Below are 18,187 nucleotides of genomic sequence, written 5' to 3'. Positions count from 1 at the left end.
TGGTAACAAACCTTCAGTTAAAAGCATAAAAGTTGTGGTGGGTAAACAATGACTCATCTTAAGACAGGGACAGATTTGTTAATTAGTTAGGCAGGTTTCCTGACTCCACACTTTTCTCTAATCTGTGTTCTAACAGCATAAGCAAGATGTTAGCAAACAGCAGACAGAAGATTTTAAAAAGAACACTTCATTAACTAGGTGTTAATCATACATGAAAAGCTTTATCCTGCTATTAGAGTTACTTCAGCCACAAACCCAACAGACTGACTATACATACAGCCTGCAAGTCTTTGTGTAGCTACTTAAAAGCAAAATACTGTTTAAAGCCTGTAGATACTAATGTATACATTGGTTTTACAGATTTATTTTTTTTCACTGCAGACACATTGCATTGAATTGCTGCTATAAAGGACATATCTTGTGTTGACTCATTCACTCTGTAGAATATTTTATCAGAAGTGTCGGATAAAGAGATGTGTGCTTTTGATAATAACATCTCTGATCTGAGATGAACAATAACAAGCAGTAAACAAAAAATGTTAGTTTTACTGTTGGGTTTGTTTAGTACCAGTAGTCAAGTACTTTACTTGAAGTACAGTCTAGAGGTGTATGTACTTTACCGGAGTACTTATTTTTCTGTTAGTTTTACTCCACTATAATTCAGAGGGAAAGCTTTTTATTTTACTTGACTAGTTACTAACTAGTTAATGCACAAGCCCATTAAAGCTTTAGGCTTGTTCCTTTAGGGGTCGCCACAACGTAACATGTTCCGCACGTTGAATTGGCATGTGTTTTTACGCCGGATAACCTTCCTGCCGCAACCCTCCCCTTTTCATCCGGGTTCGGGACATGCACCATGGTTGCCCTTTGTGGCTGGTGTGGTTTATTTCGAACCCTTGGTCTTCTACATCTCACCCCAATGTACTAGGCAGGCTCACACGCAGACAGTTATTATGTTGTGGTGCGTAGTTTTAGGCACGTACTTGCACCTCTACTTGAGAATTGTCTTTGTTTAGCCTATTTCTACCACCTCTGAAGATAACACTGCTTCCGCTTCATCAGATGCTACTTGTAAATGCTGAGAATCAGAATATGAGTTGAGTTCATACTTCGTGGATTTTGCATTTTTCAGCAATAACTTTAATCCAGATCTGTACTCTCACATCTCAATGCTTTATTGTGAGTGAATGCAAAATGTTATGTAACGAGTTGTTACTGAGCTTCACGATGGTAGCGCTTCTGTATACTCCGGTCCTGGCACACGGGGCCCTCGCAGTGCCTCAAAAACTCTCCCCGGCAGCGAACATGTGCTGCCATGGAGCGACCGCAACCTCCACCCGCTGTCTCACATGTCGCCGCACGCGTTCACGTCCTGTGTGGATACCGAACAACGTTGGAAGCCTTGGCACATCGGTTGTAGAGGCAGTGATCAGTGGTTCAAAAACAAACGATTAGTATTGTTGAATTATTTTATTTTAGTCTATAATGTCAATGCTACTATTGTATAGGTATGTATATTATATACTCCATAATTCTTGTGTTCTTTTTCAATTGGACTTTAAATTTGTAGTCTGCTTTATCACGTTGTGCTCAGAGGCTGCAGATGAAATTTAGCTTTTTGCAAACGGTGTAGGTCTATTTATTTTAATCAATAGGCAAAATACAGGAAACGATATATTGTTTATTATTACTGGACGATTTAACAATACCAGATGAGACCTTTTCTTGTTAATAACCAGTAATTTATAAAGCTGAGGAATTTGGGGCCTATTAAATAAGTTGCTAGTGCTTTGGGCGAAACTCTGATCAGCCACATCATTAATACTGATGGTCCTAATATTGTTATGGAGGACTGGGTCCACAGTCAATGGCAACCTTTGAAAGAAAGAAGATGGACCACACTTACTCTTACCGAAACTGACTCTTACCCACTAGTCCTTGAGTTCTGCTGGATCTGGCTTAGTTGATAAACTGAATGTGCTGTTACACTGGTTATGATTACTTACTGTTGCACCCCTCAGGACATTGGACAGCTTCCTCAAGACTTTTTGAGATTGCTTTCTTACAACAGAATGTGCTTGCATTGGGGGCACTACACATGCAGCATCACACCTCATTGCCAAACGACTGGTGAAGGTCCCATCAGCCCTGACATATGATCCCTTGACTAGGATGCTTTTTAGTGCTTGTAGGGTGTTCCTCTGTTTTCAAAATTACTCCTCCATTCATTCATTGCTTCCTAATGTGTACTCAGGAGTTAACTCAGTAGATTCCAGAAATTTGAGATTATAGACACTGGGTTACTAATTCATCATTTTGAATAGGTTATCATTAGGGCAAAGTTCTTACTCTAAACCGAACAACCAAGAGCGAAGAAAATTGAAGCGTTCCAGTCACTAAAGCTATTGTTAACTTATTATAAAGTCTTCAGGTTTGTGGTGGATCATTGCTCACTCAGCAGCATTGTGAGAGTGGTAAATTATGAATTGTCAGAAGTAAAATAGTTATTCTAATCAAATATGGGCTTCCAGATGGTTTCTAAGGAAAACTAATTTAGTTTTAATTATGATCAGGCAGAATAGTGACCACACCATCAGAATGTCAATACATCCAACTTTCTTTATTTGGAGATAAAAAAGCTCTGTCATCACACATAAAGAATTGTACTGTGATGCAATGTACTGTCACAGGAAGGCTGTCTAGACTTAAGGTGCTTCTCAGTTAACTATCTGAGAGGATGAGTAACAGGATGAGTAATCAAAACCACCCCCATCAGAAATGGATGAAGGCAATTGGTTGTGCAGTGAAGTGCCTCCATACTGTCCTCAAAGATGCTGCTTTCACACTTTGGCTGGATGTAATGTGAAGTCATTCATTTCTGTCTCCCTCTCATATGTAATTGTCTTGAAAAATTGCAACGTTCAGGCAACCTCTCACCATGACCAATCAAATGTGCTATGAAGCTCCTTTACTTCGTAGGAAATATTTGTAGGTGTCATGGAGTAGAATATAAAGTCACGTGTGCTGGCCACAGCAGAGCCAGTACATACTTGCATATTTGTTCTTATTTTTAATAGAAATAGTCTGTGGAATATGTATCTTCAACTTCAATGCAGTAAAACAACATAATGAGAACATAACTTATCACATTCCTATGTGTTGTAAAGTTTTGACCATGCATTATATGTCATTCCCATGCTTTACCAAGTCATAGTCACCAAAATGTAATTTTGTTTTTCTCTTAAATGTCACCTGCTTAAAAACTAGTAGGGTCGTCTCGGGACAAAATAATTTTTTTTTTTTTTACTTATTTCAGTTGGGTCAAAAATACATTAATTTTATTCATTATAAAACAATTTCAAAATTACTAAACAAATTACTTTGTGGAGACTTCACATGCCACTGAGTTAATAAGCTCAATATCTAATAACCTATTAGCTAATATCAGCATGCTCCCAGTTGCTTTAGGTGCTTTTCAGAAATTCCCTCATTGGAGTTTGATATAAATATATTAAAACAAAATTCCCTTTTTTTTTGTTGAGAATCAAAAATTAAAGAATATCTTTCATGCCATAAAACGTAGGATAAAGCAAATAAATCTTATACAGCTAATGCATTATTTTAATTTAAAAGAAAATGGGAGATTTCAATTTCTGTCATCTGTATTTTGAAATGAGTGCAGTTCAAGTTTCTTCGTGTGGGTGTTCATACGTTCTTTATTTGGTTATGCCTTCATAATTTATGACCATTAAAAAATTAAGCTTCTTCATTTTTTTTATAGGTAATCCAATAAAAAACTTGAATATTTTACTTTGGACACAGTTCATGTGTAAGTGTGTAGCCTGTGTAAAAAAAAAAATAACCCTTGAATGCACTGAAATCTTTCAGACAATTTTGTATTACACAATAGACAAAGACACCATCTGATCCGAGTATATGACTTTTTTGTTTATGACAGTAATATATACAACGGCAGATGAAAGCACCCCCCTCACGTGGACCATCAACGTCACAATCTAAACACGTGTCTCGGCACGGGATATAACAACCTTCTGCCCTTACGTCATCTTAGAGCTGCTTAGCGCGCGGACACGCTTTTTAATATGTAGATGTACGGGGCGTGGCTAAGCAAATGAACATCATCAGACTTGGTGTTTCCAAAACCTGGACACTACGGTGGGAAACCGATTCATCCCTTCAGTTATTTACAAAACCGTTAACTGAAGTAAGCTACTTTATTGGTGTGGAGATTCTGTGCTTCGCAAAACGTGATTTATTTTGGTTTTATACCCTGGATTAAATAGTGACAGGTGAGTAAAGTGTCGCTTGCTATGAGTTTCAAAGTATCCAGTTTTTTTCCATGGAGCTAATCTGATGTTCACCGTGGCACTGCTCCGGGTTATGCTGATAATGGGTCGTCCGACTTTTGTGGAATTGTTATGACAGGGTAAACTGTTGTGAACTTAACACTGGCAGCAGTGCTTTACATAACAAGCCTGGGACTATACCGTCTGATTAAGTTCCTCCAGCTGCTGCCTCATCCACATGTGCATCTTGTTTACGCAGGAGGCTTAGCAAACACATGACAGTCAATATCACACTCATGAATGGACTGAGTGTCGTTGGCTCGCAGCCTATACTTTAGATCGACTTTATAACTTGCTATTGCAAAAATACACTTTCCCATTCCTGCTCAGACAGGAGTCTATACTGTAAATCAGTAGGGTTTAAAGTGACTTAAATGGACATTATACTTGCAAAATTATGTTTGCAGTAGAACTGTAAGTACATATCATAAACTGTAACTACTACCGGACTGTGTTATGCTTCTATTACAAACTAACTGGTTATTTAAATTCTGTTTGTGTTGCACTTCTCTGCACTAATTTATGCTAATAGAAACCAGTCTTTGGGACCTTTTCTCTAATTCACAGTGGTGTGTGTGATTTGATAGTAGTGGCATAGGAATGAGACTTAAAGTAAAATCATAATAATATGATAATTCATATCTTTATAATAATCAAACATAATCAAATTTTTAGATGTATCTGTATCTTAATGTATATATCTTCATATAATTGTATTTAACTACGTATGTAATCCAGGTTTACATTAAACTAACACTGCATAACATCTGCAACTGTCAAAGGCTGCAGATCCGCTGCATCTTGTAAGCAACGTGTGTCAGACACTACAGCCCCATAATGTAATTTTTATAATTATTTCTGAGGCAATATATCACCAACAAAAGTTGACACTGTGATAGGTGATAGGTAGGTGAAGGTATTACAAGCCACCATTCCAAGTAGGATTCATGAGCAGAAATAGATCACAAAATGAAAACATCTTATCAAGGGTAGGAATCCAGGTTGGAATAAAGTTTTATGGACTTGACGTGGGTCACAGGCTGGATGTGGTAAATTGTAAACAAGTAGTTTAATCTGCTTTAAAACAATCTGTTCCAATACATTTACAGTGAGCACTGTAACGAATCACCTGTTTTTGTTGTTTCATGGCCTTGAAAACTCGCAATATCATTACTTTTCTTGCTTAATTTAATAATTACAGATTACAACATACAGTACAAATCAAAGCAAAACAGCAACAGCTCCGAAAATGACTAAAACATTAAAAAAAATGGAGTAACTTTATTAGGAAATTTAACCCCCCTATGGAGGAGTGGAATTAATGTTCAAAACATATCATATCCACTATGTCGCACCAGGGAGAGTCCATATTTAGTTGAAATTAACTTTCACATACAGGCAAAAAGTATTTTTTATTCACAGCAAAAATGTCATTGTAAAAAAAGAAAAAACACGTATCAACAGTATATAGAAGTGTGATTCGAGACAATTTGTACATCGCAAAAAGAAAAAAAGGGGAAAAAAGACTAAGTGTGATTTGGCTGGAGCCAAGGTGGTTGTATGGCAACATAAAATTATGTTATTAAAGAACATTTCATAGACATAGACATAGAATGAAAGAGCCAATCTGTCAAATGTTCTTCTCATCATAGCCTTCACAATGCAAATCATAATGATTTTGAAGAGCTGGTTTTAATGATTTATTTGTACTGTTAGGTCTGATATTGGCAGTAAGGTGGAAAACAATATACTAGCACTCCCTCTTTCTTTGCAGATATAAGCCAAGCCCCTTATTCCCTGAGGATCGGTGAGTTGAAGTCACAGGCCCGACCAGTTTCACTTATACACAAATAACATTTCTTTCCCCTTGATATAACTATAGGTGTTTCCAGCTAATGATTTTTTCATATTATCATAATATATCAAGTATGCTGGGTTTGTGTAAAATGCGTAGGTGGACCCTGGTTAAGTTTATCCACTGTCACTATACACTACATTATAGTCTACAAGACTTAGCTGTGGTGCTCATCATTAATAAACAGATGATTTGTTTTATTCACAGATTTGTGGAATGCCAAAAGAACAGGGGCATTTTGGGGAGTGGGCCACCCGTAGCACCTCAAAGAATGCCAAAGACAAGAACAACAGTGCCACCCTACGTGCATCTCAGGCTGGCTACCACAGGGAGCAGTCTGGAATGGCTGACAGGCGTAACCGCATGCTGTGCTGTCACTCAGAGAAGGGCTCTGAAAAAGACTCCGGCTACTCAGGTAAGGAAACGTCATATGGTCTCACTGGCACAGTTTCGAACATCACACCTTGAAACATCTGGACCAGAGCAGCTCCACTAAAGCAATTAAAGACAGTTTCTTCAGTTTCCTGTGTTCCTTCGAAATGTATTTGTGCCAGTGCAGTAACACATCAGAATAAATCAACACATTAGCAACAGGCAGTTTTAAGATTCAGGGAAAGACAAGATATTTTTTTGGTTAAATTATGTAAAGTAGGACAAATGAACACACAAACATATAATCTCTAACCCTAGAACTCTGCTTTTTCTACTAATCTCTACTCTTGATCGTCCCTCCCCCAGAGGCCGGCTCAGATTCTTTTCAAACTGATGTAGATGACCAGCGCAGCAGTGTGAGCGAACCTCACACAGAAAGCAGAAAAAGTTCCAACAACAACAGTTTGAATGTTGCAGGTGAAAACCTGCTTTCTTATGAGGAGGTCACCCCCATTTACATCATTGAAAACCTGGTAGTGAAGCCGGTGAGATACCCATCTATACATAACAACATGCTTTTACAGGACTTCTACTACATTAGAGACAGAGACACTAATACAGTTCAAGGAATTAGCAGCTTTCATAATAAATATAGTCACCAATTTGTCTTAATCTTAATACTTTCCTTTTTTAGTTAGAATTTTTTAGATGAGGAGATGGTGTTGCAATTTTTAAAACCCAACTACAGAATAATAACAAGCCCGATGACATTATAATGGATTTACTAATAATTTATCGGTATAGCTAACAAATAACATCTGCTGTTTAGCAGATCTCAAACAGCTACATATATGTTAGATACCTTTTAATTTTTTCATTTATTTAGTAAATTATTCCTATGTGGACTACTCTTATCATTATTTTTGTAATTTAATTCATCTTATTTTAATTAATGCTTTGGCTTAGTAAATAGCAGGAAAAGTGAAAATCTCTATAATAGTTTTTAAAGGTCCTAGTAGCCTTTTTCTTCTTTTGCACAACTGTCCACACCAATTATGTTTATTGTACTATTTATAAAAAGTCTCTTATTGAAGAAGCTGGAATAAGGGAATTTAAGGTATTTCTTGATAAAAGATTTTTTACTTATAAAAATAGTTGATTGACTAATCACAGACTCTAGATATATTAGTCTCCTATTGCGTATCTGTTTGTGACTTTAACCTTCTCTCCATCTTTTTCTCTTTCCATTACTCCGCTTTTTTATTGCTGCTCTAATAAAACCCTGCTCACAACCTCCTGGTGATATAGTCTCGACCAGAACAGCCTCTGCTTGGCCCTGTGACGTGGGGAGGAGGTTGGCATGGCCTTACCAGTGCCAAAGCACCCACCCAGCTTCTACTGATCCAGAAGTCATCATTGCCAGACCCTTCCACGTCTGTCCTGACTCCATCCAGTCTAGCAGGACCACATGGTCAAGTTAAGGAAGGGGGCAGGCACAGCAACCGGAACCACAACAGCAATACCAAATACCTGCCTATCCTGAATTCCTACCCTCGTATCGCCCCCCATCCTAGAAAGGAAAGTCATGAGAGCAAGGTTACCACAAATGTGGAGGAGCTTAAGGACAGTGGGAGTGAAGGCCAGAGCCAGAGCAAGAGAGTGTGCATTGAAAAAGGGAAAAAGGAGGCATTTTCTACCACCAGCCATCCCTTGAAGCCCCAGCTGCAGAAAGAGAGTAGAGTCCATTCTTATTCCCAGTATAAAGGCAGAGAAGGACGCAGCTCCTTACCCAACAGCCAACACAAGTCCCACCACTACCATCAAGTTTGTATTTCTGACAGTGTGAGCTCACCCTCCATTTCCAGCTCCCAAACACCCTCACCCTCTTTTTCCTCTGTCTCACCCTCATCCTCTTCTCATCCTTCTTCATCACCCACTTCCTCAATGGCTCATAGTCCAAATAGCCTGGGACTGGACAACTCCTCCACACGACAGCGCCGTTTCCTTAACACGGCAGAGATCCTTAAGCAGTCAGGCTTGCTGGCCATCACGCTACGTACCAAGGAACTGCTGAAGTTAAATGCCACCACAGACAAAGAAATTGCCCAGCTACATCAGCACACTCACCTCCTGTGCAAGCTAGCCCAAGCCCGCCAAAATGGGTGCAACAAAGCCCCTGACAGCCTCAGTAAACTCCTCCAGGCCATGACTGAGTCAGGCTCCTACCCCAACTTAGACGTAAATCACCTGAAAGCCCTAAGCAGCAACTACCAAAAGAGCAAAAGTAGAAGTGGGGAACAGAAAGAGGTGGAAAACAACATAAGAACAGCTATGACTCAAAGCAACATTCTGCAAGTGGTGCCTTTATGTAATGTAGATGATGGAACATCACCACCATCTCCTCTGTTTGCCCTGTTACCAGACACAGAAGAAAACAGAGCATGCTAATTGGTCTGTCCACCTCTCTGTCTGTTTCTTTTCCTGGGCCTGCCACTGAAGATGAATAAAAATGGATATGCGAAAAAGCTATTTTAGTCAAGGACCTAAGTGAACTTTCTATTTTGCCTGAGAGCACAACACACAGTAAAAATGGGAGGGAAAACTGATCTGCAATTACTGGCAGGGATGCATCTAGCTAACAATATAGGAGAGCATGGATTTTGTTTGAGTTGTTTAGCATTTACAATGCAATATTACTCGTTGACAAGGTAGTGTGATGTTTGATTTATATATGATTAAAGTTGTTATAATTGATTAATTTTCCTACTTTTTAGACAGGGGTACATTTGTTTTGTGCATATGATGCAGGTGGTCACATAAAAAGTCAGTGATGGATGTATTGTGTGACAAGAAGTAGGCAGACAAATAAAGAATGTAGAGAGGAAAAATAAAATGTTTTGACAGAATAGTAAATTACTTCACTCCACATAGGAGCTAACAAGCTTTCAGTAGTAATTACAGTATTTTACAATTGCCTTGGTTCAGCTTTCAGAAGGTTTCTGTGTGTAATATCAAGCTGAAAAAGATTTTGTAACTTCATCCCTCTAAGTATAATTGTTGTTTTTAGATACGGTTCTGTCCTTACAATGGAGACACCTTTCACCTTGCATGTCTTGCTATCTTAACTATTCTTTTTACCTAACTCCAAGTTACTTCACCATTGTATCCACAGGGGTAGAAAAAGAAATACAGTTTCCCACCTTGCTGTCAAAATTGTGGTTTAATTTTATGTTTTGCAGCATTATTGTGTATACTGTTTTTTCGTTACAGTTACTATCCAGACTAATATTTTTTACAGCTTTTAACACACATTTCTTACTTTCAGAAATATGCACAGTACAAGTGAATGTGGAATGTGGATAATTTTTACTGTTTGCTTTGATTCAAATGAGTCCTCATGAGTCATAACCAGGTCGTAATCAGCAAAAGAAGTTGATCCTTCTCATGTTCTCAAACAGCCTTAAACAATACATTTACAGTTACTCATAAAAACATGTGTTGTGGTCTGTTGTGTCTTTCATCTTAATATTGTTGAATATTTAATATTTAGATTACTTTAGATTATAGAAAACCACCAATTATTATCTTTCCTGATCTTAATATAATGTGTAAGACTCTTGCTTTTAAAGTAGCGTTTGTTCAAAATAATAATGTACATACGTTATTTTTTATTATATTTGTTATTGACTCATACATTTACTGTTTTTTTAAACCTGTGGTTTACTGATAAATCCATGTTATGTAATGTAATTCAGTTTGTGACTGTTTTATCAGTGGGATAGTAAATGTATCTGACTGGGTTTTGAAGCCTTATATAATATATTGTAGAGTGGCAATATTGTGCTCGATAATATGTTCACGATGGATGGAAAGCCTACTTTATTGTTAAAAAACAATTTAGTTCAGATTTCTAAATTTAAAGTATCTGGTAAATGGTCTGCAATTATATAGCGCTTTTCTACCTATTGGCACTCAAAGCACTTTACACTGCTTCTTATTCACCCATTCACACTCACAATCACACACACACTCATACACCAATGGGGGAGCTGCTATGCAGCTGGCCAACACTCACCGGGAGCAACTAAGTTGGGGTTCAGTGTCTCGCTCAAGGACACTTCGACATGTGCCCGGAGGAGCCGGGGACTGAACAAACAACTGTGAGATTGGTGGACAAGCGCTCTGCCTTCCTGCGCCACAGTCGCCCTGAATACGTTATTTATAGGAAGCTGATTATAGATAGTTAGTAGAAATGATTTCATGCCTTTTTAATTGAATTAATGATTTGTAGAGCATTGTGTGTTGGAAGACATTATTCAGTTATAAATAATTTTGATGCAGTAACCATCAGCATCATCCTAATAGAGACATGCCGTCTTTATATTATTCTGAAGATATTAGTATTGTTTGGATATTTGCAAATGTACTGTAAGTTAAACGCCTAAAATAATAATAAAATTCGCTTTCATCCAAACCACAGTTTAAGAATTACCCATCAATTGGAACTTGATCTGCATTAGCAAACCTGTGACAGAGTAGAATCCTAGTCTATTAACTGCCCGAATCCATCAGTCGTTCATCCAAAGGTTAAACTAAATACTGCATTTGTGAGAACAAATAGGATGGGGTCAGTATGGTGGTGGAGTGTTTAGCACTGCCACCTCACAGCTAGAAGGTTGCAAGTTTCTGACCATCCATGGATTTTCTGTGTGGAGTTTCCATGTTCTCCCCATGCTTGCGTGGGTTTCCTCCACGTACTCTGTTTTCTTCTCACAGTCCAAAGACATGAATGTCAGTTTATTTGGTGAGTCTAAATTGCCCATAGGTGTAAATCTGAGTGAGTGGTTGTCTGCTTGTGTTCATCTTTCTGTGTTTTCCCTGACATAGACTGGTGACATGTCCAGGGTGTACCCCGCCTTTTGCCTAATGACAGCTAGGATAGGCTCCAGCCTCCGTGACCCCAAACAGGATAAATGTTACAGATAATTGATGAAATATGATATGAAATATGAGGCATGGAGAATGGTACAACTACAGTATCAAGCTGACACATAAGAGTACGAATGACCAGAAGTAGGCTTTAAAGAGGATAAAGGGCGGTTAGCATGTGATCTCACAATGTACAGTTGGGTGCAAAGGTTTTCATCCCCTTATTTTGAAAGGCCAAACAAGACAGCATAAATTTTAATGCACATTGAGCTGGAATAAATATTAAAGTTAAGTTTTAATGAATTTATCAAGGGAGATGCAACCTTTTGCACCAATGTTTTTATACACTTAACCCTTTTCTTACTTCTGTTGATAAAAGAACATTTGTACTAGCTGTATTGTGTTTTATGTTAGGTTTGGGGTTTTGTTTGCATCCTATATTATACATTTTAATGGAAGTAGATGTAAATTTAACCCTAAACCTGAGAATATAATTTATTAATTGTATATTTTGTAATTAATTGTAATTTTTTTTTATTTAATTATAGATTAAAAATTGACTTTAATTTTGGATGAATGCATATTTGTACAAACTGGCCTCTTCACCTCTTTTCCACACTATCCATTGCTCTGAACCATTGACCCTAGGTACTTAAAGTCCTGCACCTTCTACCTCTACCTCTGCTTCATGTAACATCTCCATTCCACTTTGGTCCCCCTGATTTACAAACATGTATTCTGTCTTGTTGTGGCTAACCTTAATTCTTCTGCTTTACAAAGCTCTAGATTTTCCTGCACCTGCTTCCTGCTCTTACTGTAGATCACAATGTCCTCTGCAAACATCATAGTCCATAGAGATTCCTTTCTAACCTCATCTGTCAGCCTGTCCTTCACCAGAGCAAACAAGAAGGAGTTCAGAACCAATCAAACCAATGCAGACCCACCTTCACCTTGATCTCTGTCACACCCACAGCACACCTCACCACAGTCTTACAGCTCTCATACATGTCCTGCACCACTCACCACTAACATACTTCTCTGCCACTCCAGACGTCCTCATATAATACCACAGCTCCTCTCTGCACCCTGTCATACGCTTTTTCGAAATCTACGAAGACACAATGCAACTGCCTTTGACCTTCTCTGTTTTTCTCCATCAGCATCCTCAAAGCAAATACTGCATCTGTTGTACTTCTAGGCATGAAACCATATTGCTGGTTACAAATGCTCAACTCTGCCCTTAGCCGATCTTCCACTACTCTTTCCCACAACCCAAATGGCCCACTTTCATTGTATGCCTCATCCTCTGTAGTTGCCACAACTCTGCACATCTCCCTTTTTTTTAAAACAACCTTGTTAAACAAACTAGTCAGAAACTCTACTGCCACCTCTCCTAAACACTTCCATATCTCCACAGGTATTTTACCAGGACCAACTGCCTTTTCACTCTGCATCCTCTTCAGCATCCTCCTCACTTCACTCTTACTAATATTTGCTACTTCAGGGTCCACACCTGTCATGTCTTCTCTTCGTTCCCTTTCATTTTCCTAGTTCATCAACTCTTCAACGTACTCCTTCCATTATCCCATCACAATCCTGGCACCTGTCAATACATTTCCATCCCTATCTTGAATCACCCTCCACATCCTTCCCATCTCTATCTCTCTGCCTTACCAACCTGTACAAATCCACCTTTCCCTCCTTAATGTCTAACCTAGCATACAAGTCCTCATATGCTCTGTCTTTGGCCTTTACCTCTCAATGTCCCACTTCTTCTTAGCTAACATCTTTCTCTGTACACACTCCTGAACTTCCTCTTACCTCCTTGTCTACTTTCATTCTATCCCTCATCCTCTGTAGGTTCCAATGACACACCGAGTATCCTCCTACATGTCTCCCTGATCACATTAGAGTCATTTTATTTACCATCATCCTGTTTTATTTGATTATGTTCTCTTCTACCAATACTTTGCAGTCAGTAAACCCTTTCAAATTACAACATCAACTAAAGATGTAATCCATTTATGCATGTACCTCTGCTCTTATATGTCACACTAGGTTCCTGCCTCTTCTGGAAGAAAGTATTTAATATAGCCATTTCCATCCTCTGCAAAGTCTACCACAATCTGTCCTTTTGTGTAGCTGTCCTGAAGACTAAACCTGGTCATCCAATTCTCATCACTTCTCTTCCCTTAACTATCATGTGCAAATCTGCACCAATCATCACTCTCTCACCTCTGTGGATTCTCTGCATCACTTCATCTAACTCACTCCAGAATTTCTTCTTCTCTGCTAACTCACTTTCTACCTGTGGGGCATAACCACTAACAACACTCAACATCACAACTTTCACTTACTCAAATTCCTTTCAAACTCCTCTTTCAGGATAAATCCTATTCCATTTCTCTTTGTATCTGATCCATTGTAAAACAACTTGAAGCCTGCTCCTAAGCTTTGAGCTTTGCTACCTTTCCACCTGGTCTACTGGACACAAATTATATCCACTTTCCTTCTCTCCTTCATGTCAACCAACTCTTTAGCCTTCCCTTTCATAGCCTCAATGTTCAAAGTCCCTTCTGTCAGTCCTATACTCTTGGCATTTCTTTTTCTCTCTCTGTCTACAAACACACCTTTCTCCTCTCCTTCTTCGAACAACAGTAGCCCAATTTCCAGCACCGGTGGCGGTCATTGTTAACCCAGGCTGCGACCAATCTGGTATGGAACTCAGATTCGGTGTGGAAGTCATGGTTTGCAAGTTTAATTTGGCATGTCTTTTACAACAGATGCCCTTCCTGATACAACCCTCTGCTTTTATCCAGACTTGGAACTGGTACAAGAAGGCACTGGCTTGTGGCACCTTGTGGTTGCAGCCTCCAATAGTGCATTATATATAAAGCCACTACACACAAGCCATATTTACAAATGTTAATTATAAATATGACATGTCAATCATATTGAGATATTTACATTTACATTTTACATTCAGTCATTTAGCAGATGCTTTCATCCAAAGCGACAAGTGAGGTACAAGGCAAGCAAAAATGTAAGTCAAGGAGAAAACATTAAAAAAATCAGCGAAGTCCTATGAAAAGTGATATCAGATACCTTAGTATCTTATTAAATACTGTTAGCAATGACATAAAATGAGCATATGACGTAAAATATAAACTAGAAGACAAGAAATAAAAAAAATATAGAAATATGGAATATCTACTTTACAACATATATGCTAACGGTAAAACTAAATATACCACTGCTGAAGATACTGTACTACTAAGATTACTACTACAGTACTTAATGTATTACTTGAGATACCACTAAACCGGTTCAAGTTCAGTAGAGTGGTCAGATATAGTATATAGTTGGCTATGATACTACTATGAATACTCCATTGGTCTTTGTTGAAATTACAATATTCACATATATTGGGGATTGCATCTCAGTGAGAGTAATGTGATTTATTATGACTATTGCACTAATCCCACTTTTTAAATTATACAATGAGTATTGTACATTCTTTTGAAGTGTGTTTCAGTCTGATTATGCATGTTGGGGTTCAGTGTCTTGCTCAAGGACACTTTGACATGTGCCTGGGAGGAGACTGTGGCGCAGGAAGGTAGAGCGGTTGTCCACCAATCTCGCAGTTGTTAGTTCAATCCCTGGCTCCTCCGGTCACATGTCAAAGTGTCCTTGAGCAAGACACTGAACCCCAACTTAGTTGTTCCCAGTGAGTGTTGGCCATCAGTGTATAAGTGTGTGTGTGAATGGGTGAATAAGAAGCAGTGTAATGTGCTTTGAGTGCCAATAGGTAGAAAAGTGCTATATAAGAGCAGAACATTTACCTGAAAGGAGAAGCAGTGAGTGAGTGAGTAATGAATAGGTGTGATGGTATTTATGTTTTGACAATGTCTTGTGCTGTTTTTCTAACAATTTGGAGGGCCTCTTATTCAGTTTGGTGCAGCCGCTATACCAGGCTGCCTTGCAGTTTCTTGCTTATTCTATGCTTATTTTTGTCTACTTATTTTTGTACTTATGCAGGATTTTTTATAGGGATATTGTAAATCTTTCAGCACGCCTCATTTTTAATAAGCCTCAGGATAAGGACTCATGTCACACAACTCTTCAGATCTCTACACTAGCTTCAAGTAACTGGCCACATCAGGTTCAAAGCTCTGTCTCTTGCTTACAGGGTGATCACCTCAACAGCTCCTGCTTACCTCAACTCCCTCATTCAGGTCTACAATCCTTCCCGTCTGCTGCGGTCTGCCAATGAACGACGTCTGGTGGTCCCAGCACTGCACAGAAGACACCAAGCAAAACTCTTCAGCTCAGTAATCCCACGATGGTGGAATGAGCTGCCAAACTACATGCTGAACAGACTCACTCCTAATATTCAAAACACTGCTGTAAACAAAACTCTCTATGCACTTAAATATGCACTATGCACTTAAATCTATTTAAAAAAAATAAATAAATAAACTTCCCTTCATGAAATGTAAACACTTTTCTAATAGGACTTTGCTTTGATGTTTGCTCCTTGACTTAGATTTTTGCTGCCTTGTACCTCACATGTAAGTCGCTTTGGATAAAAGCATCTGCTAAATGACAATGTAAATGTAAATGTTGAAAAAGTTACCATTCCCTGTCTCTTTGCCTTCTAAGTTGGTCATTTTCAAGACCCGGTCACAGGTCATTACAGGGCAGAGTAGTTCCCAGAGAAGATCTCAAGCAGGTTCCTTTAGTAAAAATTTAACTAATGAACTTAGAAGACAAATTGTTAAATCAAGAAAAGAAGGAGCTGGTGCCCAAGGGACAGTTGCTGATGACTGAGCAAAAGAAGGGAGGTAATACACACTGACACACATTGCAATGAATGTATACACATACATTTATTTGCTAACTGCAATGAAGAAATGCTTCCCAGACATGCACTGATAATTTACCAGATTAATGCATTGAAAACTGCTTTACAAAGCTCACGCATACTGAAATAGATGTGGATTTGATTGAGCATTTTGTTCAATATCTGGAAACTGTGGAAACAGAGGAGAGAATAAATTTTCTGAACACACTCTGAAAGTGAATGGTCAAGAGGTGCCATTTTTTGGTAAAGAGCAACTAGGTCAGTATTAACAGTAACTGAACTTGCAAAATGACTGGTAACTTTGTGTACAGTGTAGGTGTTTCTGGGAAACTGCAGAAAGCGTATTTAACTCAAACTTTGTCTTGTGTTGATTCTCAAAATCAGTTTTTCAAATATGCATTCATGTTGCCATAATTGTGCCCCATCAATCTGTGATTTAATGATTAAACTTGGGATTTGTTTGATGTAGACATCAGAAGAAATACAAATGTTCAATAATTGGGATATGCAAATACACACCATGGTGAATTATAGCCCTGATTTTTTGTTATATGTTAATGAATGGAAACTGCAGCAGTCTGTCTTGTCTAGGTTATGTTTGAAGGGGATTTACATGGTACAGCGCATGTTTCACATGGCCCTGATGTTCCTTATGAACAAAGAAGGGATTCAGTATCTGAGAAATTGACTGCAGTGATTTTTTTTTTTGTATTGGTCTGATCACACATGTGCAACTGTCTCTGAATGAGGAACAAAACTGTTTCTATGACGTTTCAAATGCCGTTTCCCACATTTCATTAGCTAAATTGGAATTGTTTGGCTATTTTGTCAGAAAGGGTTCTGTGCATGATTGGAAGCAACTTGAGACTGATTAAACTGTGATGTTTTCAGTGTCTGCCTGTGCTTACAGACAGTACTTTATTTCTGTTTTGTATACATAATAATATAGGTGCAAGAAGAGAGAAGAGTGTTAGGATTGGACGACATAGTGATTTTTTTCTGTTCATGCTGATTGAGGTAAAAAAAAAAAATCATCTAGTTTATGATAAATAGTCCACTAGCTTAATATTAACTAACTTAATGTTCCTTCTTTAAATAATTTGGAGCAAAAGGAGTCCAGATTATGTAAAATGTCCTTAAATAATTCTTGTTAAATTCAAATTAAAATTATTTTTACGTGTTACAGTAACTCACAACAATGTTAATTTTAAACACTCGTACTTATGTACTAAGCCTTGGTTTGAATGTCAACCATGTTATATCATCTAAAATTTATTTTTATTAAGATTTGCTCTTTAAAACAAAAAGAACTGATAGAATTACAACAGTTTTAGAATTGTTAAGAAAAGCAGAAGTAATGGTGTCTTGTGAAAATTTAAGTGGTAATCACCAACCCACATAGTGGAGAGTTGTTCAGGATTAGCAAGCAGTAAACATGGGAATCTACCTGAGAGGTTCGGAAGTATCAAATATACAACCAAATTCCACTAATTTCTTATTTGCTGATTTGGATAATGTATTTCTCTCATTCCTTATGTACACAACAGCCATTACTTGTTTGATAATGATAATGAGATTTGGCTTTTTAGTTGACTTCCAGTTCCAGTTTCCAGTTTAGTGACCACCAGAAGTCCAGGTGTTTTCATCAGCTGAAATTTTCCATTCAATTAAATTCAATTCAACTTTATTTATATAGTGCCCCCAGCAGTCTAAGCCTATAGCAGAATGACTATAGTAACTATAAGCTTTATCAAAGAGGAAGGTTTTAAGCCTAGATTTAAAAGTACAGAGTGTGTCTGC

At 38.1% G+C, this 18,187-nt stretch overlaps 1 protein-coding gene across 4 annotated transcripts; it reads left to right on the top strand.

Annotated features, from left to right (window-relative positions):
* Positions 1-50: 50 nt before the first annotated feature.
* LOC137108955 (CLOCK-interacting pacemaker-like) lies at positions 51-11,944 on the top strand. Of its 4 annotated transcripts, XM_067494137.1 has the most exons (5): positions 51-4,310; positions 6,142-6,174; positions 6,430-6,637; positions 6,961-7,139; positions 7,903-11,944. In XM_067494137.1, the coding sequence occupies exons 3-5, from the start codon at positions 6,439-6,441 to the stop codon at positions 9,040-9,042; spliced, it is 1,518 nt and encodes a 505-aa protein (XP_067350238.1). In that variant the 5' UTR covers positions 51-4,310; positions 6,142-6,174; positions 6,430-6,438; the 3' UTR covers positions 9,043-11,944. The 4 variants fall into 4 exon arrangements, with proteins under 4 accessions (XP_067350238.1, XP_067350239.1, XP_067350240.1 ...); XM_067494138.1 differs by lacking the exon at positions 6,142-6,174; XM_067494139.1 differs by lacking the exon at positions 6,961-7,139.
* Positions 11,945-18,187: the final 6,243 nt, after the last annotated feature.

This window comes from Channa argus, chromosome 24 (genome assembly GCF_033026475.1).
Source record: "Channa argus isolate prfri chromosome 24, Channa argus male v1.0, whole genome shotgun sequence".
Classification (NCBI taxonomy): Eukaryota; Metazoa; Chordata; class Actinopteri; order Anabantiformes; family Channidae; genus Channa; species Channa argus.
The sequence above is the reverse complement of the archived record's forward strand: the minus strand, read 5'-3'. Positions and strand labels throughout refer to the sequence as shown.